At 33.3% G+C, this 23694-nt stretch overlaps 3 protein-coding genes across 3 annotated transcripts in view; 1 reads left to right on the top strand and 2 right to left on the bottom strand.

Moving 5' to 3' along the window:
* The window catches only part of LOC123683204 (major royal jelly protein 1), a 125847-nt gene that overhangs the window by 51262 nt on the left and 50891 nt on the right, over positions 1–23694 (top strand). The gene's annotated exons all lie outside the window — the stretch shown is intronic.
* On the bottom strand, positions 356–7134 carry LOC123683200 (cytochrome P450 4C1-like). Its single transcript, XM_045622102.1, has 8 exons — positions 6935–7134; positions 6202–6311; positions 5156–5246; positions 4508–4690; positions 3523–3914; positions 1687–1755; positions 980–1331; positions 356–561 (listed from the first exon to the last, which is right to left on the bottom strand). The coding sequence occupies exons 1-8, from the start codon at positions 7086–7088 to the stop codon at positions 404–406; spliced, it is 1509 nt and encodes a 502-aa protein (XP_045478058.1). The 5' UTR covers positions 7089–7134; the 3' UTR covers positions 356–403.
* LOC123683201 (cytochrome P450 4C1-like) lies at positions 14774–21490 on the bottom strand. Its single transcript, XM_045622103.1, has 8 exons — positions 21350–21490; positions 20617–20726; positions 19563–19653; positions 18915–19097; positions 17968–18359; positions 16138–16206; positions 15431–15782; positions 14774–15012 (listed from the first exon to the last, which is right to left on the bottom strand). Exons 1-8 carry the CDS (start codon positions 21420–21422, stop codon positions 14855–14857), a joined length of 1428 nt encoding a protein of 475 aa, XP_045478059.1. The 5' UTR covers positions 21423–21490; the 3' UTR covers positions 14774–14854.

Genomic DNA, 23694 nt, shown 5'->3' with positions numbered 1-23694 from the left:
TGGCAGCAGACACGGCTGAGTTGAAATTTTGTTTGTGTATGTTGAAATGAAACATCCAAACTGAGTGCAGTAATTCTTGCTAATAGATGAACCCAAAATAATATCGAGAAAAAATGAGGAAGGCATTTACGTAAATTCGTGAAACTCTTGTGCCTCCGTAGACCACATAACTGTATACATATATGTATATGTGGTCTTCAAGGGCGCGATCGGAGCTTGAACTAACGTGCAATATATTATACATACTTTCACAAAGTTATTTTTATAATATTCATTTTAACATTTATCTATCCTATTGTTTTTGGGTTGATTCAAAGACTTCTTGATATTTTGCATTTATATTTGATTGCTTAAATATCATTATAAATCACAATAAGTATTAAACGGAAAATTTCTTATAAAGTCATACTCGTGGAATGAATTTCACTCTCATACCATTGGTTCTCAAAATACTTTCATTTTTAAGCTCTATATCGTCTGGTGTATCGACAGCAACTAGCTGGAACTTCCTTATGATGGCAGAAAGCACCACTTTCAATTCCATCATGGCAAATCGTTGACCTGTAACCAACATTTTTGCAAATCAATATCTGCATACGAGAAACCGCTTATGCTTAAATCAAATTATAGTAGTACATATGTAGGTATACTTTACAAACTATATAGTCCGCAAGAGTTTTGGGAGAATTTTTTTTACTGGCATATTACTATCTGTAGAACATGACACACTACTTCACCAGAAGTGAATAACACTGAGACGAAGCAGTAAAAGTCCAGCCCCTCTATATTTGGAACAGAGAAATAAAAGGTCAAGTTATAATTTACGACATTGAAACCTTTGAAGATGCTTATCGCAGAAGTAAACTGAGCTTCAAGTGAGAAACCTATTAGATAATTACTGCAATGTCCGTTATTTTTCAATTCTGTTGAACAATCTGGTCCTGAAATCCTTCAACATAATATTGAAAATTTTCCTTACCTATACAATTTCTTGGTCCAGCGCTGAATGGAAGATAAGCGAATGGATGTCTTCCAATGCAATTTTCAAGTAGAAATCTATCAGGATCAAATTTTTCTGGTTCTGGATATATCTCCGGATTTCTGTGAACAAATATAATAGGAATGATGACTGTCGCACCTTTAGCAACGACACATCCGGAATGAAGTGTGGTATCTTCGTCTGCCTCTCTTGAAATTAAATGGACGCTTGGATATAGTCTGAGAGATTCCTTGATGCATCTCTCTAGAAGGTCCATCTTTTGAAGATCATCGTATGTCGTGTGTCTATCTTCGCCCTCAAGTACTGAATTTATTTCCTCTACGATTTGATTCTGAAATTTGCAAAAATTTACAGCGAGTTGATTTGAACTTTTGTATCGTCGATCAACTCTTTCAAGTTTTGTGGCATATCCACAATCCAGAAAGTATCTGGATCTCAGTAAGAAGATGCTAAACTTCCTCACTAGATTGCCGCTTCTGAAGCATCTAACGAAATAACTTTCATCAGAGACTTACCAATACAGATTCTGTGGGGGGATTGATATTTCTCTAGTGAAACTAAATTTCTGTGTTGAATCTCATGATGATACGTCAAATTATTATTTTCGAGGGTCATCTTGTCTCAATGATTTTAAAAGATTTTGGTATGGGAAATGTTGATGCAATATTATTGATAGGTATGCTCACCTGTATTTCAGGATGATTTGCAATATTCATAACACAGAAACTCAATGCAGTAGCGACAGTATCATGGCCCTACAAAAAAATGTATGCGTATTGATTGATGAATAACTGTAAAACTGGGAAGGGGGTATAAAATTTCAGAAATCTCGCAAAGACGAAGAACGAAAATTTCTCCATAAAATAAACGAATAATAATCATTTTACTTTTTTACTTTACTTTCCATTGACATAATAATAATAATAAACGTCTTTATTGGATAGATGCATTCTACTCAGGGGCGAAGTCTAGCAATGCTATTCAACTTAATCCCGCGAGTAAAGAAAAACACAATAACATGATTAAATCGACACGTCAGTAAAAAACGGACCCCTTTACGGTTTATGACTTTATTATCTATCGCTTTCAAGATGAGTACTTTTATTGCACTAAGAGCTCGTCTTTGTCCGAGGTTTATTATTTTCGTTTATCCATCCGCTTTCTCGGCATTGCCCCTTATTTGCCATCTGTGATTTTTGCATTTGTCATCGGTATTCACTTATCCGTTGTTTTCTGCTTTTGTATCCTTCTAGTCACAAAATTTCAAAATGTGTATATCAAAATACTGAACTGAGTAATTTGCATCGAAAAATTGTCTATGCAGTGTTGTACAATCTATTGTGTTCAAATTGCATATTATTTGTGAAGACATCAGTTTTGAATTGACAATATCTACAGGGTGTTCCTAAATTGGAGGTACAAATGAAAATGACTGATTTATCGGATCATTTAAAGAAGAAGAGTCCTTTAATATGAGTCCGCAAATGCTTTGTTTCTTAGTTACAGGTGTTATGTTCAAGTTTTCCTCCCATAGCACCTTCCTTCACAGTTCACATGATATTTAACTTGAATTGGCATTGATATTCCAATTTAAAGTCTTCATCATATGATATCCTAATTTTGAATGCAAATCTACAGGGTGAATTTTTTCCGGAGGGATGTTCACTTCTTTCCTCCAGAATTTTTTTTTGTGAACCACTGATAGTTTAGAAAAATTTAAAAAGAAACTCTGGTTCAGAACTACACTTTTTGGTTTGTTGTAGTTTTGCCGTATCTGCAATTGATTTCGAGGAACATTCAAACAGCTCTCTACAAGTCTACAGTAATTCTCAGGATAATCCAAATTATTATAAAGATCCAGTTAGGTAATTGTAATAAACTAATCAATTTTAAGTTTTGGTACTTATTTAACAACTCTGTAATGAAGATCAATAAAGATTCGGTAAACTGGTTAAGCATCACAAAAAAGTAGGAGTATTAGAAACACTCTGTATCTCGAAAATAAAGCGTTTGCTGGCTCATGTTTATGGGCCATTATATTTTAAAAATTATCCAAGGAATCTCTCATTTTCCTTCGCAACCCTAATTCAGGAACACCCAGTACAAGATAAAAAATTATTTCGAGTAATTTGCTTCAAACTTCGTTATCAACACCACTTTTTTTCACATTATAGATATGAGTAAACAATATCGTCAAAAAATATTTTTCTAATACCCCCCCCCCAAAAAAAAAACATATACGTCCTTGGTGGTGTGAACCATGGTCGCTCAGCTTGTGATGTCTTATGAAAAATATCAATAAATTAACCCAGTTTAATAGTTTTCAATATTGTTAGCATTTTTTTGATATTGAAATAGTTATTTCTAAAATTGAAATTAATTTTAGCAACAAATTTTAATAACGATAGTTTTTTGCTTTCAGGGAGGGGCAGTTGACCCCCCCACCTACGGTCCCTCGCTGGGTACGCACATGCTCCCCATTCTATGCCTCTGCCAATTGATAAGGGGATTAAAATTATTACCTCAAATGTAAAGGTGTCCACTTCTTCACAAATGCCATTGAAATCAATTTGATTGCCATTTCTATGAGCTTCTAGAAGAATGTCCAACATTGCCATTCGTCTTCTTTTTTTTCCAAAGTATATGTCATCTTTCTCTATTTCCGAACTCTCGGACGGATTATTTTTAGATATTTCCATTTTTTCCTTGATAATTGTTTTTGTGTAATTATGTAGGACGTCCAGATGTTTCTTCTCTTCTGCGCCAAATGGACTTAACCAATACAATATGAAATAGTATCTCAGCCAAGGTCGCACAATATATTGGTTGAATAACTTTTCCATTCCACCAACGGCTTTCAAATATTTTTTCAATTTACTGTCGTTTATTTTCGATTTGTAACCTAATGAAGTCTCTGAAAGAAGAAAATATGTTTAGCCCTGAAAATATCAAGGCACATGTTCCTAAACGTAGAATTAAGATTGTAATTATCATAGTATAAGGAAAGGATCCTTATACTATGTAATTATCTTCCTCCTCAATTGCTCATGTTATATCTCGAAAAAACTTCATAGAGCAAAAAAAAGGAACAATGAATCCAAACATTCTTTTCTTATACGCCATTTGTATCATTACCAAATTATCCATCATTTAAATTTGTCTAAATGAATCAGATTAAATCCTTCTTTTCATTGAAATGTAGCTACAATTTATTCCAAAAAAAAATGCTACGTCTTCCTGTCATGAACTCAACAATTCACGTGAACTAAACCCCTCTGTGATGGCGGACATAAAAGACCACAAGGTTCAATGAAACCCCCCTGACATCTATAACCTACAATCTAGGTCATTTGATTAATATTTCGATGAAAAATTCACCCAAAAGGGACAGAATTGGTCCTGATAATGATATAACTTACATCTAGAAAGTCATCCAAATTAACTTTTGACAGATTTCACAATCTTCATTCATTGAATTATCGAATTGATTTTAATTATTTCACGTACCAATTATCATTTGAAGAGACCATTCGTGGAAAAGGGGCATCACATCAATCTCTTTTCCAGCGGTCTCCCTCAGTTTTTCCATTAATTCATCTGATTTTTCATTGAAAGCGTCAATGAATTCTTTGAGAATGCTGAAGTGAAAAGCTGGAGTTAAAATCTTTCTACGTTGTTGCCACTTTTCACCTGAGGAAAGAAAATATAGCTCTAGATTCGATAACGTCGTAATTGATAGAAAAAATTTAATGATTTTCTATTCATGCCATATGTAAATATGATGTATAATAGATGAATAGAATTATTTTTCTAAGGAAAAATTGAAAACTTCGAAACTAAACCTAAAAATTTTTCCAACATTTTGTATCTAATGGAAACAGTGCTTATCTTCAAAGAGTGAACATAATGTTATTTGCATGAGAAAGTCGAAAGAATATTTCCTAAATTTTTTGCGAATAGTCATTATCCATCAATTTAGTATCTTCACTTATGTAACTTCTAAATTGCTTTAGAATTAGACTTAGGTAGACTACCTACCTATTCAATGGTAAGTAGTCTAAATTCACGAACTTCTAGTTATTGAAATACTTATATTATGAGTATTGAACGAGATTATTGATTGATAAATAAAGAAACATAGTAAAAATTAGTCACCTTTGCTCAACAATAGACCTTCTTTGAGCCATCTCCCGAAAATCTGATATAATACACTTTTGCTGGAGTGTTTGGGAGTCGACAAAAATATCTGAAATCAATACATATATAAAAATAAGTGATATTTATAATAATATCTCGTAAGTGAACAGAATTCTAGAAAATATTTCTTCTTAACAATTTGAAGCTACTATGAGCTTAATAATATCTTCAATAAAAAAAACCGGTAGCGATAGTCTGTTGGCAAAAAAAAAGAATTGTTTTTTGTTCAAACTACTGAAAAATTTTATAACGTTAGTCGTTCATCGAACTGTAAATATGTTAAATTTCTGAACCATTTGGAATTTTGTTTTTAAATAATTCGAAAAATACCTATTCGATCGATATGAAACTGAGCAGTTTTTTGTGAAATAACTGTACAAAGATTTACACTATTTTTTGAACGCTTCGTTCAAGCTTTGTATGCAAATAATAAATGAATATTCTGTAAAATGTACAGGAGTATAGAATTTCTTTGGCATGATCAAAATATACCAATCTACCGCTTGGTAGACTTAGATTTCTTAGATATCATTTTTCTCAAATGGTTACTTGAATAATTTGGCTTGTCTTTTGTTAGGTTTCGGATATTTCAATTTTTTTTCATTTCATATACAACTATTTACAATTCATGCAAAATCTAGTGAAAAATCTGTTCCTAGGAATTTTATTCTTCCCTACTAATTAGATTATATCTTTCCATGTTATATTCATATGAATATAATACATTGAACACTATAAGCAATTCATGAACTTGATAGGATGAATCATCAAATCAATAGAAAAAAACAATAATATGAATGAATTTAAAATTTAGAGGATATAAGTAGGATCATAAATAGGAACTCCCTTTCAACTTTCAAAATTTTCTAGTCTTATCTAAATAGCCTTATCAATGCTAAGTTAACTCGAAATGATTAATTCAAAATATTCAGATTAGAAAGGATATTGAAAAAATACTGGAACCGTTCAACTGTAACATATGTCCAAAAACAAAAATACATCACCTCACAATCCTCTGGTGACAAAATAAAAGTGCTGTATTCATTGAACATCCTAACATAGAAATGTGGATAAAACATTTCTGATAGACTTTTAATGTTCTTGTGTAACAACTCTGAAAAGCAAAAAAAAGTATCTCAATATTTCTCCAAATTTCAGTTCAGAATATGAACACATATATAAATTATTGAGTTTTCAAATACAATTGAAAACAAAATATCTGAATTACAGTTCCTTCACAAAATTGAGTTATAAATATAATTAATTTATTATTGTTGTTTTGTTTCCATTTTGAATTGTAATAGTTATAATAATTTACTTATGCCTAGCCCTAGCCAGGCATAGCTTAAATATGACATATCCAGAAATTCTGGCAAACTTCATAAGTAGATACCTATTCAGTAGATATTTAAGCCTTAGGCTGCAAATCAGAAAATCTTTTAGTCCACAGTGGTGAGACAAAACAATTGAAGAGTTTTGTCAATTGAAGAATCGAATTTTACATATAAATTTTTGTCGATATTCGTCAGTCATTATATTTTTCTATGAATTCGTTGTTACTCTTTTCGCATGAGGTATCTTATAATAATTTTTTTATATCTAATAACAAGTAGATGTTATTCAAGCTATGCTGTATTATGTCATAGGATAGTTTTAAGCATATTGCTATGAGAAACTGAATTTATAGTAGGTGAAATCAACAGAATAGATATGATTCGATAACGTTCTAAAACTCACCTGGAGGTTGACGAAAAATACTCCAGTGTCCAAAAATAAATGATTCTCCGTCTGGACGTTTCAATCCACGCATTTTATGGATTTGCCATTTAAAATATAAAAATCTCTTTAAGCAGTATAAAACTGCAATAATTCCAGTTAGGAGTAACCACATTCTTGTTCACTCGAATATCTAACATTATGCATTTCTATTACTATCCGAATAATTTGCTATGATGATGATGTGACCTTCAGGTAACAATTGGACAATAGAATTGCATATTACCCTCGAAAAGTTTTGCGATCTTCCGATCTGAACTTTATGATATTCAATTCAAAAAATATAAAGGGTTTTTCAAAAAGAATTTTGTTTCTTAATATGGTCACACCGGAAATCCATGACATTTTTGACATTTCATTTTTTGACTTTTTATAGTGGAAGTTCGAGCAATTACGATCATTCCATTTTACTCGAAAAACGCCTTAGAATAATGAAAATCGACTATGAAAATGGTGGATCTAGATGTAACATTTCGTAATATTTTCTGTCAATATAATCGATCTTCTGATACCATTTTTAAGAATTCAGTTAATCAATTTGAGTAGATAGGCTCGATACATATTGTGCCAATATATGTAGCGGTGAGTGTGTCCGTGAAGTTAGCACCCACTTTTCGAAAATCGAAAATCAAGAATTTTTCTTTCATTCAGTAGTAACTCGTTAGTAACTATTTGTAAGACAAAAATTTCGTTTGTACCCCAAGCATACTGGTAGAAAAACATCGCATTTGCTGGGGTGCTAACTTCACGTTTTTTTGCGATTTTTGCAAAAAAACAAGAACAACATCGTTTCTGTTTTCGAAAAAATTGGACAGGGATTAAATATTCTCATGGAAAAGCAGAATCCACAAGTGCAAGTATTCACATTATAGTCTTCAAGTGTCTTTAAGTCAAGTGATTTATTCTCAGTTTGGTTTGGGAATTCATAATGAATAGACTCACACCTGAACAACGCTTGCAAAATAGTGCAATTTTATTTCGAAAATAATGTTTCTGTGCGGAATACGTATCGCGCACTACGTCAATTTTATTTTGTTTAGCGATGAAGCGCACTTCTGGTTGAATGGCTACGTCAACTATAAGAAGAACATTTTTGTTCCGCAAGAGCAGAAGATTCTATGACCGCGACTCTATGGTGGGGACCCGAGGGAGAAAACTTCACTTCCGTTTCTGACCAGTCAGTCGTTCAGTCATTCAGAGGTTAAGAAGCATTAATTATAGATTAATTCAGAATTCGTTTTTTTTTACTTTTTACTTTGTGTTTGATACTGAATATACAGTTGAACCAGTGAACTCTTTTTCAAAACCATTCCACATAATCCAATAGGTTCTGAGCCCAGTTCACGATTGGTATTAGGAAATTAATAGTTTTTCATTGAAAAACCCCAGTGACGCTAACCAACAAAATGGCGAGTGGAAGCATGGCGAGTTCTGTGAGTACCATTCTACAACTGAATGATGGAAATTTTTCGAACTGGTTATTCCGGCTGAAGTGTTTACTGGAGGAAAAACAATGTAGAGAAGTTGTGGAGAAGAAGATTAACCTAACAGGTCTAACAAGCGAACAGAAGCAGGAAGTCGAGAAAAATGATGCTAGAGCAAAGTCAATCATCGTCCAGAGTATTACTGATAGGCACATAGAATATGTGAGGAATGCTGATTCTGCATTTGAGATATCTTCACTGAAGAATATATTTGAAAGGAAGAGCACACTATCAAGGTTGTATGTGAGAAGGAAGTTATTAACTTTGAAATGTGATGAAAATGAGAAACTCCAAGACCATTTCATTAAGTTTGATGGACTTATTCGAGATCTAGAATCCACAGGTAATCAGCTCGAAGAGGACGATAAGGTATGTCATCTTTTATTAACATTGTCTCAAAAGTACGAAACAGTTATAACTGTCCTAGAAACAACGGAGGCAAAATTAACTGTTGATTTTGTTAAAAGTAAGTTGCTGGATGCAGAACTAAAAATGAATGAAGGAAACAAGCCCAGAGAAGAACAATGTTCATTTGTTACCAAAGAAAAATCTAAGGATATTAAAAAATGTTTTAGGTGTGGACGTACTGGTCACTTTATTGCACAGTGTCGAAGCAAATCAAAGAGCCAAAGGCAAGGGAACTTTGAAGACAGACAGAAGTTTAACCAAAAAGGAGAAAGTAGAAACAACAATGAAAGAGTAAATGTCTGCAGGCAAGAAGAAAATGAAATTTCTTTCATAGCGACAACCTCAGCTGCAGCACTATTAGGTAAATCGGAAAATAAAGTGAGTACATTAAAGTTCATAATAGATTCTGGTGCAACACAGCATTCAGTTTGTGGGGAAATTGAAAAACACATGTGTGATATACAGAAAATTGAGCCACACATAATAAAAATAGCTAATGGTGAAAAAATGCAGGCTCTCAAAAAAGGAAAACTCAAGGTAATGTTCCATGGAATTAAAATAACAATAAATGCCTTAATAGTAGATAATCTTTGCTTCAATTTGCTATCAGTTCAAAAAATTAATGATGCTGGTAGAATTTGAGAAAAATCAAGATAAAATAATTATTAGAGAAGAATTCATATTGTGTAATTTCGAGAGAGGGTTGTACACTGTTGAACTTCAACTACAAAAACATAAATCAGATAGTTAAAAATGATAATATTTGGCACTTGAGGCTTGGTCATTTGAATAAAAGAGGATTAGAGCTACTAAACTTACCCTATTCAAATTATGTGTGTTCCTCATGCAGACAAGGCAAAGCAACAAGAAAGCCTTTCAAATTGATCGGTGAAGAAAGATCGAGAAGGATAAGTGAACTTCTGCACACAGATATTTGGGGACCATCCCAAACAACAACGATGAATGAAGAGAGGTATTACCTCACAATTATAGATGATTTTTCTCATTTCACAGTTGTTTATCTGTTAAGTAATGAAAACGAAGCTGATGATTATATTATTAAATATGTTTTAGAATTACAAAACAGAAACGTCAAGATGTCACGACTGAAATCTGATAATGGCAAAGAATTTTGTACCTCAAAATTAAGAAAGTTTTGTGAATCCCATGGTCTGAAACAAGAATATACTTGTACATATACACCACAGCAAAATTCTGTGGCAGAAAGAATGAACAGAACCATTCTCGATAAGGTAAGGTGCATGTTTATCGACACAAACTTACCAAAATCTCTTTGGGGGGAAGCAGTGAGATGTGCAGTTTATCAGATAAACCGTTCACCCACAAAAGCACTTGAAGAAAGAAGAAGCACGATACCTGCTGAAATGTTTGGTAAGATAAATGACTCAAATAGACTAAAAATTTTTGGTTCAAAGGCTTGGTACTATAAGCTGCCACGAGAAAATAAGTTGGAACCACGAGGGGAAGAGGCATTTATGGTAGGGTATGGTGGACCAGATTACAGGCTCTGGGATCCTAAATTGAATCAAATAATAATTTCACGAGACGTTGTATTTGATGAATCAGATTTTAAGTATAAAGAATACAAACCTGACACAAGAGAAATAATTGTAGAAACTAGTTCTTATGATAATGTTATAGATCAAAACGTTCAACAAGATGAAGGTGAGTCAACGACAGAAACAAGAAGTAGAAGAATCAAAGCACCAGCCAGGTATGAAGATTTTGAATTGTACATGGCTCACTGTATGGTATCCATTGGAGAAGATCTCCCAGAAACCTATGAGGAGGCTATGAGATGCCAAGATAAAGAAAACTGGAAGATTGCAATTAAAGAAGAAATAGAAGCACTTCAGGGGTTTTCAAGATTAAAAGACCACCAGATGGCACAACCTCAAAATTTAAAGCAAGGTTATGTGCACGAGGCTTCAAACAGAAGGAAGGTATAGATTTTAAAGAAATTTTTGCACCAACAACAAGATATGACTCAATAAGAATGTTACTTTCTTTGGCAAATTACAAAGAATACAATACGCACAGTTTGATATCAAAACAGCATTTTTGTATGGCGAGCTAGATGAAGAAGTTTATATGATTCCTCCACTTGGACTCTATGAAAGATCTACCAATCTTGTTCGAAAGTTAAAGAAATCACTCTACGGATTAAAACAAGCACCTAGATGTTGGAATCAAAAGTTCAATTCGTTCTCAGAGAATTTTGGTTTTACTCAATCAGATGCTGATAAATGTGTTTACAAAGGTTATGTTAAAAATTTCATAGTTTTGTTAATTATTTATGTTGATGATGGACTAATATTTTCTTCAAATGAGACTATAATAAACATTGTCTTGGAAGAGTTGAAAAATTGTTTTGAAATTACTATTGGAAATGCTAACTATTTTGTAGGTCTCGAAATTCATCATGATTTTGAAGAGGGAACAATGTTTCTAAGACAAGAAAATTACACAAGACAAATAATCAGAAAATTTGGACAAGACGATGCTCATCCTGTAAGTGTACCAATGGATGTTAATTCTTTTTCAAACATTAATGATGAATCAAGTGAAACAGGGGATCAACTCATTCCATATAGACAAGCAGTTGGTTCTCTAATGTTTTTAGCAGTTGTTTCTAGACCTGACATTGCACAAGCGGTGGGAGTGGTTAGTCGTTACCTAAACAACTACTCTACCGTTCACTGGAATATGGTGAAGAAGATAATTCGCTATTTGAAGGGGACAGTCAACTACGGCATACTGTACAAAAATGATAAAGGAATACTGGAAGGTTTCAGTGATGCAGATTTTGCAAGCGATAAAGAAACAAGACGTTCTACGACAGGATATGTCTTCAAGTTAAATGGAGGTCCAATAACATGGTGTAGCAAACTCCAGCCAACAGTTTCACTTTCAACAACAGAATCTGAATTCATTGCTGCTGCACAAGCTACAAAAGAGGCCATTTGGTTGAGAAAATTTATGTCTGATATTCAAGAAGACCTGCATGGACCAACACAACTAATGATTGATAACCAGAGTGCTATCAAACTTATTAAAAATCCTGAATTTCATCAAAGAACGAAACATATTGACATCAAGTTCAAGTTCATTCGTGAACATTATGATTGTGGAGATATAGAACCAAACTACATAAACACGAAGGACCAGGAAGCTGACATATTTACAAAACCATTACCGAAAGTACAGTTCCAGAGACTCAGATCAAAACTTGGAGTTACCAGTTTGAATACACAGAATGAGGAAACTACTCTGCGTAACAAAAGGTGGGAGTATAAGAAGAACATTTTTGTTCCGCAAGAGCAGAAGATTCTATGACCGCGACTCTATGGTGGGGACCCGAGGGAGAAAACTTCACTTCCGTTTCTGACCAGTTAGTCGTTCAGTCATTCAGAGGTTAAGAAGCATTAATTATAGATTAATTCAGAATTCGTTTTTTTTACTTTTTACTTTGTGTTTGATACTGAATATACAGTTAAACCAGTGAACTCTTTTTCAATACCATTCCACATAATCCAATATCAACGAACAAAACTGGCGCATTTGGAGTGAAGCTTATCCTCAAGTGTATGTCGAAACACCGTTACATCCAGAAAAACTGACTGTTTGGTGCGCTTTATGGACTGGTGGAATCATTGGTCTGTACTTCTTCAAAAACGATGATGGCCAGAACGTTACGGTCAATGGTGATCGGTAAAGAGCCATGATTACTAACTTTTTCATTCCTGAATTGAACAACCATGATGTCCAGGAGCTGTGGTTCCAACAAGACGGCGCAACATGTGACACAGCTCGTTCCACAACCGATTTATTGAAAGACACGTTTGGTGATCGCCTAATTTCACGTTTTGGACCTGTGAATTGGCCTCCAATATCTTGAGATTTAACACCGCTAGACTACTTTCTGTGGGGGTTTGTAAAGTCATTGGTCTATGCGGATAAGCCACAAACCCTTGACCATTTGGATGACAATATTCGCCGGGGATGCGAAAAGCGGAAAAGTTGTTCCACCTCGAATCAGAAATTAACGAGTTCGAGTGATTTACACATTTTCATTTCAAAGCCGGAAAATCGTGGAGTTAAGTTTTCGTTGGACCACACTTTATTCAAGCATATAAAAAAACAAAAACAAGAAAACTTTATTTTATTCATACATTATAGACAGGGCCGTCGCTAGCCAAACTGCCGCCCTAGGCAGAGACAAAATTTGTCGCCCTAACAGAAGTTTTACAGAATGCTAAAACTGAATTCTTATGAATAAATGATGAAATATATGAATTGAATTCAGGTTTCAGATTCTTCCGCTGAGTTTCGACTTCATAAAACACTCGAATATTCATTTTTTTCTTCAATATGATTAAATGAACCATTATTTTTAATTCGAATATAGGTTGCAGACATTCTTGATGGACAAACTTTTAAGATTAGTGAATTTGACGAAAAAAATCGTTTGTGATATTCGTTGAAATCAAAAAAAAAATTATTTGATTCATTTTTTCAGTATTCTAGTTTTCTTGAAAAAAGTTGATAATGCCGCCCTCCGTTATTTGCCGTCCCTCTAGAAACCCTGCGGTTCAGGTTCTTCTGCTCAGTTTCGACTTCATAAAAAGCTTTAACATTTTGTTTCCTTTTCTTCAAGGTTATCGAGCAAAACAATCGGATGAACCATCATTTTGAATTCGAATGCGCCCACGCCCAGCACTAGTTAATTTGATATAAAAAATGAAAAATATCAAAATACAATGGAATGCTTTACAAAATAATAAAACTCCTTATATTTCTTAAGAAGAATAAGCTTTGAATGGTGAAATGAAATCGTTTTTCGTATATTTCGCTTTCTATTCTGTGCAATCAACATTCTGATTATTGAAGAATTGAAAACAAAAATAATCCAGAAGCCGCCCCAAATGGCAATAAATTCGGGAATGTTTATTAGCAAATCGAACGCCGACAAAGTGATGAATGCGTGGGTTTTTTAGCGTCAACTTGTAAACAACACTATGAGGGGATAACGCAACATCTGGTTATTTATGATCATAATGCGGCACCTTTGATGGTTTTTGATTATTATTTGTCGGTATTTTTCCGAATCAGATCTCATTCGGTACTTTCCATTTCTACACATGTGATATTTGTTGACCGAGCTTGAAATGCCGCCCTTGAAATTTGGCGCCCTAGGCGACCGCCTATTCTGCCTACCCCCTAGCGACGGCCCTGATTATAGAATAAGCCTTCTGTTTTTCTTCTCGAAAATAGTCCCCATTTCATCGGCACTTATATATTATATTCCATAGTTCAAAGACAAATATTCTTGGCAGCCAATCCGTTCAGTCCGTTTTCACTCGTTTCTTGAGTAAGTTTTTGGTCTCCTTAAAGTTGAGAAAATCTATATGTAAAATGTATTTGGATAAAGGTTATTATCGTAGCTGGACATATCTGTCTTTTACACTTCAATTTCTGTCTTAACAACTCCGGAACTGGCAGCAAAATTCGTAGATAACACACCAAATAGTACACATAGAATTTCCATTTCAAGATTATATTTCACTGGCAGCAGACATGGCTGAGTTGACATTTTGTTTGTGTATGTTGAAATAAAACTTACAAACTGAGTGCAGAAATTCTTGCTAATAGCTGAACCCAAAATAATATCGAGAAAATAGGAGGAAAGCTTTTACGTTAATTCGTGCGACTCTTGTGCCCCCGTAGACTCATAACTGTATACATATATGTATAAGTGGTCTTCAAGGGCGCGATCGGAGCTTGAATTAACGTGCAATATATTACAACTACTTACACAAAGTTATTTTTATAATATTCATTTTAACATTTATCTATCCTATTGTTTTTGGGTTGATTCAAAGACTTCTTAATATTTTGCATTTATATTTGATTGCTTAAATATCATTATGCATCACAATAAGTATTTAACAATAGATTTCTAATAAAGTCATACTCGTGGAATGAATTTCACTCTTATACCATTGGCTCTTAAAACACTTTCATTTTTAAGCTCTATATCGTCTGGTGTATCGACAGCAACTAGCTGGAACTTCCTTATGATGGCAGAAAGCACCACTTTCAATTCCATCATGGCAAATCGTTGACCTGTAACCAACATTTTTGCAAATGAATATCTGCATACGAGAAACCGCTTCTGCTTAAATCAAATGATAGTAGTAAATATGTAGGTATACTTTACAAACTATATAGTCCGCAAGAGTTTTGGAAGAATTTTTTTTACTGGCATATTACTATCTGTAGAACATGACACACTACTTCACCAGAAGTGAATAACACTGAGACGAAGCAGTAAAAGTCCAGCCCCTCTATATTTGGAACAGAGAAATAAAAGGTCAAGTTATAATTTACGACATTGAAACCTTTGAAGAAGCTTATCGCAGAAGTAAACTGAGGTTCAAGTAAGAAACCTATTAGATAATTACTGCAATGTCCGTTATTTCTCAATTCTGTTGAACAATCTGGTCCTGAAATCCTTCAACATAATATTGAAAATTTTCCTTACCTATACAATTTCTTGGTCCAGCGCTGAATGGAAGATAAGCGAATGGATGTCTTCGAATGCAATTTTCAAGTAGAAATCTATCAGGATCAAATTTTTCTGGTTCTGGATATATCTCCGGATTTCTATGAACAAATATAATAGGAATGATGACTGTCGCACCTTTAGCAACGACACATCCGGAATGAAGTGTGGTATCTTCGTCTGCCTCTCTTGAAATTATATGGACGCTTGGATATAGTCTGAGAGATTCCTTTATGCATCTCTCTAGAAGGTCCATCTTTTGAAGATCATCGTATGTCGTATGCCTATCTTCGCCCTCAAGAAATGAATTTATTTCCTCTACGATTTGATTCTGAAATTTGCAGAAATTTACAGCGAGTTGATTTGAACTTTTGTATCGTCGATCAACTTTTTCCAGTTTTGTGGCATATCCACAATCCAGAAAGTATCTGGATCTCAGTAAGAAGATACTACACTTCCTCAATAGATTGCCGCTTCTGAAGCATCTAACGAAATAACTTTCATCAGAGACTGACCAATACAGATTCTGTGGGGGGATTGATATTTCTCTTGTGAAACTAAATTTCTGTGTTGAATCTCATGATGATACGTCAAATTATTATTTTTGAGGGTCATCTTGTCTCAATGATTATGAAAGATTTTGGTAAGGGAAATGTTGATGCAATATTATTGATAGGTATGCTCACCTGTATTTCAGGATGATTTGCAATATTCATAACACAGAAACTCAATGCAGTAGCGACAGTATCATGGCCCTACAAAAAAATGTATGCGTATTGATTGATGAATAACTGTAAAACTGGGAAGGGGGTATAAAATTTCAGAAATCTCGCAAAGACGAAGAACGAAAATTTCTCCATAAAATAAACGAATAATAATCATTTTACTTTTTTACTTTCCTTTCCATTGACATAATAATAATAAACGTCTTTATTGGATAGATGCATTCTACTCAGGGGTGAAGTCTAGCAATGCTATACAACTTAATCCCCCGAGTAAAGAAAAACACAATAACATGATTGAATCGACACGTCAGTAAAAAACGGACCCCTTTACGGTTTATGACTTTATTATCTATCGCTTTCAAGATGAGTACTTTTATTGCACTAAGAGCTCGTCTTTGTCCGAGGTTTATTATTTTCGTTTATCCATCCGCTTTCTCGGCATTGCCCCTTATTTGCCATCTGTGATTTTTGCATTCGTCATCGGTATTCACTTATCCGTTGTTTTCTGTTTTTTGTATCATTCTAGTCACAAAATTTCAAAATGTATATATCAAAAAACTGAACTGAGTAATTTGCATCGAAAAATCGTCTATGCTGTGTTGTACAATCTATTGTGTTCCATTCAAATTGCATATTATTTGTGAAGACATCAGTTTTGAATTGAATTGAATATCTACAGGGTGTTCCTAAATCGGAGGTACAAATGAAAATAACTGATTTCTCGGATCATTTAAAGAAAAAAAGTCCTTTAATATGAGTCCGCAAATGCTTTGTTTCTTAGTTACAGGTGTTATGTTCAAGTTTTCCTCCCATAGCACCTTCCTTCACATGATATTTAACTTGAATTGGCATTGATATTCCAATTTGAAGTCTTCATCATATGATATCCTAATTTTGAATGCAAATCTACAGGGTGAATTTTTTCCGGAGGGATGTTCACTTCTTTCCTCCAGAATTTTTTTTTGTGAACCACTGATAGTTAAGAAAAATTTAAAAAGAAATTTTGGTTCAGAACTACACTTTTTGGTTTGTTGTAGTTTTGCCGTATCTGCAATTGATTTCGAGGAACATTCAAACAGCTGTCTACAGTTATTCTCAGGATAATCTAAATTATTATAAAGATCCAGTTAGGTAATTGTAATGAACTAATCAATTATAAGTTTTGATACTTATTTACCAACTCTGTAATGAAGATCAATAAAGATTCGGTGAACTGGTTAAGCATCACAAAAAAGTAGGAGTATTAGAAACACTCTGTATCTCGAAAATAAAGCGTTTGCTGGCTCATGTTTATGGGCCATTTTATTTTAAAAATTATCCAAAGAATCTCTCATTTTCCTTCGCAACCACAATTCAGGAACACCCAGTACAAGATAAAAAATTATTTCGAGTAATTTGCTTCAAACTTCGTTATCAACACCTCTTTTTCTCACATTATAGATATGAGTAAACAATATCGTCAAAAAATATTTTTCTAATACCCCCCCCCAAGAAAAAAAAAGCATATACGTCCTTGGTGGTGTGAACCATGGTCGCTCAGCTTGTGATGTCTTATAAAATATCAATAAATTAACCCAGTTTAATAGTTTTCAATATTGTAAGCATTTTTTTGATATTGAAATAGTTATTTCTAAAATTGAAATTAATTTTTGCAACAAATTTTAATAACGATAGTTTTTTTGCTTTCAGGGAGGGGCAGTTGACCCCCCCCCTCCTTCGGTCTCTCGCTGGGTACGCACATGCTCCCCATTCTATGCCTCTGCCAATCGATAAGGGGATTAAAATTATTACCTCAAATGTAAATGTGTCCACTTCTTCACAAATGCCATTGAAATCAATTTGATTGCCATTTCTATGAGCTTCTAGAAGAATGTCCAACATTGCCATTCTTCTTCTTTTTTTTCCAAAGTATATGTCATCTTTCTCTATTTCCGAACTCTCGGACGGATTATTTTTAGATATTTCCATTTTTTCCTTGATAATTGTTTTTGTGTAATTATGTAGGACGTCCAGATGTTTCTTCTCTTCTGCGCCAAATGGACTTAACCAATACAATATGAAATAGTATCTCAGCCAAGGTCGCACAATATATTGGTTGAATAACTTTTCCATTCCACCAATGGCTTTCAAATATTTTTTCAATTTACTGTCGTTTATTTTCGATTTGTAACCTAATAAAGTCTCTGAAAGAAGAAAATATATTTAGCCCTGAAAATATCAAGGCACATGTTCCTAAACGTAGAATAAAGATTGTAATTATCTTCCTCCTCAATTGCTCATGTTATATCTCGAAAAAACTTCATAGAGCAAAAAAAGGGAACAATGAATCCAAACATTCTTTTGTTATACGCCATTTGTATCATTACCAAATTATCCATCATTTAAATTTGTCTAAATGAATCAGATTGAATCCTTCTTTTCATTGAAATGTAGCTACAATTTATTCCAAAAACAAATGCTACGTCTTCCTGTCATGAACTCAACAATTCACGTGAACTAAACCCCTCTGTGATGGCGGACATAAAAGACCACAAGGTTCAATGAAACCCCCCTGACATCTATAACCTACAATCTAGGTCATTTGATTAATATTTCGATGAAAAATTCACCCAAAAGGGACAGAATTGGTCCTGATAATGATATAACTTACATCTAGAAAGTCATCCAAATTAACTTTTGACAGATTTCACAATCTTCATTCATTGAATTATCGAATTGATTTTAATTATTTCACGTACCAATTATCATTTGAAGAGACCATTCGTGGAAAAGGGGCATCACATCAATCTCTTTCCCAGCGGTCTCCCTCAGTTTTTCCATTAATTCATCTGATTTTTCATTGAAAGCGTCAATGAATTCTTTGAGAATGCTGAAGTGAAGAGCTGGAGTTAAAATCTTTCTACGTTGTTGCCACTTTTCACCTGAGGAAAGAAAATATAGCTCTAGATTCGATAACGTCGTAATTGATAGAAAAGATTTAATGATTTTCTATTCATGCCATATGTAAATATGATGTATAATAGATGAATAGAATTATTTTTCTGAGGAAAAATTGAAAACTTCGTAACTAAACCTAAAAATTTTTCCAACATTTTGTATCTAATGGAAACAGTGCTTATCTTCAAAGAGTGAACATAATGTTATTTGCATGAGAAAGTCGAAAGAATATTTCCTAAATTTTTTGCGAATAGTCATTATCCATCAATTTAGTATCTTCACTTATGTAACTTCTAAATTGCTTTAGAATTAGACTTAGGTAGACTACCTACCTATTCAATGGTAAGTAGTCTAAATTCACGAACTTCTAGTTATTGAAATACTTATATTATGAGTATTGAACGAGATTATTGATTGATAAATAAAGAAACATAGTTGAAATTAGTCACCTTTGCTCATCAATAGACCTTCTTTGAGCCATCTCCCGAAAATCTGATAAAATACACTTTTGCTGGAGTGTTTGGGAGTCGACAAAAATATCTGAAATCAATACATATATAAAAATAAGTGATATTTATAATAATATCTCGTAAGTGAACAGAATTCTAGAAAATATTCCTTCTTAACAAAAACTCAATTTGAAGCTACTATGAGCTTAACAATATCTTCAATAAAAAAAACCGGTAGCGATAGTCTGTTGGCAAAAAAAAAGAATTGTTTTTTGTTCAAACTACTGAAAAATTTTATAACGTTAGTCGTTCATCGAACTGTAAATATGTTAAATTTCTGAACCATTTGGAATTTTGTTTTTAAATAATTCGAAAAATACCTATTCGATCGATATGAAACTGAGCAGTTTTTTGTGAAATAACTGTACAAAGATTTACACTATTTTTTGAACGCTTCGTTCAAGCTTTGTATGCAAATAATAAATGAATATTCTGTAAAATGTACAGGAGTATAGAATTTCTTTGGCATGATCAAAATATACCAATCTACCGCTTGGTAGACTTAGATTTCTTAGATATCATTTTTCTCAAATGGTTACTTGAATAATTTGGCTTGTCTTTTGTTAGGTTTCGGATATTTCAATTTTTTTTCATTTCATATACAACTATTTACAATTCATGCAAAATCTAGTGAAAAATCTGTTCCTAGGAATTTTATTCTTTCCTACTAATTAGATTATATCTTTCCATGTTATATTCATATGGATATAATACATTGAACACTATAAGCAATTCATGAACTTGATAGGATGAATCATCAAATCAATAGAAAAAAACAATAATATGAATGAATTGAAAATTTAGAGGATATAAGTAGGATCATAAATAGGAACTCCCTTTCAACTTTCAAAATTTTCTAGTCTTATCTAAATAGCCTTATCAATGCTAAGTTAACTCGAAATGATTAATTCAAAATATTCAGATTAGAAAGGATATTGAAAAAATACTGGAACCGTTCAACTGTAACATATGTCCAAAAACAAAAATACATCACCTCACAATCCTCTGGTGACAAAATAAAAGTGATGTATTCATTGAAGATCCTTACATAGAAATGTGGAAAAAACATTTCTGATAGCCTTTTAACGATCTTGTGTAACATCTCTGAAAAGCAAAAAAAAGTATCTCAATATTTCTCCAAATTTCAGTTCAGAATATGAACACATATATAAATTATTGAGTTTTCAAATACAATTGAAAACAAAATATCTGAATTACAGTTCATTCATAAAACTGAGTTATAAATATAATTAATTTATTATTGTTGTTTTGTTTCCATTTTGAATTGTAATAGTTATAATAATTTACTTATGCCTAGCCCTAGCCAGGCATAGCTTGAATATGACATATCCAGAAATTCTGGCAAACTTCATAAGTAGATACCTATTCAGTAGATATTTAAGCCTTAGGCTGCAAATCAGAAAATCTTTTAGTCCACAGTGGTGAGACAAAACAATTGAAGAGTTTTGTCAATTGAAGAATCGAATTTTACATATAAATTTTTGTCGATATTCGTCAGTCATTATATTTTTCTATGAATTCGTTGTTACTCTTTTCGCATGAGGTATCTTATAATAATTTTTTTATATCTAATAACAAGTAGATGTTATTCAAGCTATGCTGTATTATGTCATAGGATAGTTTCAAGCATATTGCTATGAGAAACTGAATTTATAGTAGGTGAAATCAACAGAATAGATATGATTCGATAACGTTCTAAAACTCACCTGGAGGTTGACGAAAAATACTCCAGTGTCCAAAAATAAATGATTCTCCGTCTGGACGTTTCAATCCACGCATTTTATGGATTTGCCATTTAAAATATAAAAATCTCTTTAAGCAGTATAAAACTGCAATAATTCCAGTTAGGAGTATCCACATTCTTGTTCACTCGAATATCTAACATTATGCATTTCTATTACTATCCGAATAATTTGCTATGATGATGATGTGACCTTCAGGTAACAATTGGACAATAGAATTGCATATTACCCTCGAAAAGTTTTGCGATCTTCCGATCTGAACTTTATGATATTCAATTCAAAAAATATAAAGGGTTTTTCAGAAAGAATTTTGTTTCTTAATATGGTCACACTGGAAATCCATGACATTTTTGACATTTCATTTTTTGACTTTTTATAGTGGAAGTTCGAGCAATTACGATCATTCCATTTTACTCGAAAAACGCATTAGAATAATGAAAATCGACTATGAAAATGGTGGATCTAGATGTAACATTTCGTAATATTTTCTGTCAATATAATCGATCTTCTGATACCACTTTTAAGAATTCAGTTAATCAATTTGAGTAGATAGGCTCGATACATATTGTGCCAATATATGTAGCGGTGAGTGTGTCCGTGAAGTTAGCACCCACTTTTCGAAAATCGAAAATCAAGAATTTTTCTTTCATTCGGTAGTAACTCGTTAGTAACTATTTGTAAGACAAAAATTTCGTTTGTACCCCAAGCATACTGGTAGAAAAACATCGCATTTGGCTGGGGTGCTAACTTCACGTTTTTTTTCGATTTTTGCAAAAAAACAAGAACAACATCGTTTCTGTTTTCGAAAAAATTGGACAGGGATTAAATATTCTCATGGAAAAGCAGAATCCACAAGTGCAAGTATTCACATTATAGTCTTCAAGTGTCTTTAAGTCAAGTGATTTATTCTCAGTTTGGTTTGGGAATTCATAATGAATAGACTCACACCTGAACAACGCTTGCAAAATAGTGCAATTTTATTTCGAAAATAATGTTTCTGTGCGGAATACGTATCGCGCACTACGTCAATTTTATTTTGTTTAGCGATGAAGCGCACTTCTGGTTGAATGGCTACGTCAACTATAAGAAGAACATTTTTGTTCCGCAAGAGCAGAAGATTCTATGACCGCGACTCTATGGTGGGGACCCGAGGGAGAAAACTTCACTTCCGTTTCTGACCAGTCAGTCGTTCAGTCATTCAGAGGTTAAGAAGCATTAATTATAGATTAATTCAGAATTCATTTTTTTTTACTTTTTACTTTGTGTTTGATACTGAATATACAGTTGAACCAGTGAACTCTTTTTCAATACCATTCCACATAATCCAATAGGTTATGAGCCCAGTTCACGATTGGTATTAGGAAATTAATAGTTTTTCATTGAAAAACCCCAGTGACGCTAACCAACAAAATGGCGAGTGGAAGCATGGCGAGTTCTGTGAGTACCATTCTACAACTGAATGATGGAAATTTTTCGAACTGGTTATTCCGGCTGAAGTGTTTACTGGAGGAAAAACAATGTAGAGAAGTTGTGGAGAAGAAGATTAACCTAACAGGTCTAACAAGCGAACAGAAGCAGGAAGTCGAGAAAAATGATGCTAGAGCAAAGTCAATCATCGTCCAGAGTATTACTGATAGGCACATAGAATATGTGAGGAATGCTGATTCTGCATTTGAGATGATATCTTCACTGAAGAATATATTTGAAAGGAAGAGCACACTATCAAGGTTGTATGTGAGAAGGAAGTTATTAACTTTGAAATGTGATGAAAATGAGAAACTCCAAGACCATTTCATTAAGTTTGATGGACTTATTCGAGATCTAGAATTCACAGGTAATCAGCTCGAAGAGGACGATAAGGTATGTCATCTTTTATTAACATTGTCTCAAAAGTACGAAACAGTTATAACTGTCCTAGAAACAACGGAGGCAAAATTAACTGTTGATTTTGTTAAAAGTAAGTTGCTGGATGCAGAACTAAAAATGAATGAAGGAAACAAGCCCAGAGAAGAACAATGTTCATTTGTTACCAAAGAAAAATCTAAGAATATTAAAAAATGTTTTAGGTGTGGACGTACTGGTCACTTTATTGCACAGTGTCGAAGCAAATCAAAGAGCCAAAGGCAAGGGAACTTTGAAGACAGACAGAAGTTTAACCAAAAAGGAGAAAGTAGAAACAACAATGAAAGAGTAAATGTCTGCAGGCAAGAAGAAAATGAAATTTCTTTCATAGCGACAACCTCAGCTGCAGCACTATTAGGTAAATCGGAAAATAAAGTGAGTACATTAAAGTTCATAATAGATTCTGG

The sequence above is a fragment of the Harmonia axyridis genome, chromosome 6 (genome assembly GCF_914767665.1).
Source record: "Harmonia axyridis chromosome 6, icHarAxyr1.1, whole genome shotgun sequence".
Classification (NCBI taxonomy): Eukaryota; Metazoa; Arthropoda; class Insecta; order Coleoptera; family Coccinellidae; genus Harmonia; species Harmonia axyridis.
Note: the sequence above shows the minus strand (reverse complement) of the source record. Positions and strands in the feature narration are given on the sequence as shown.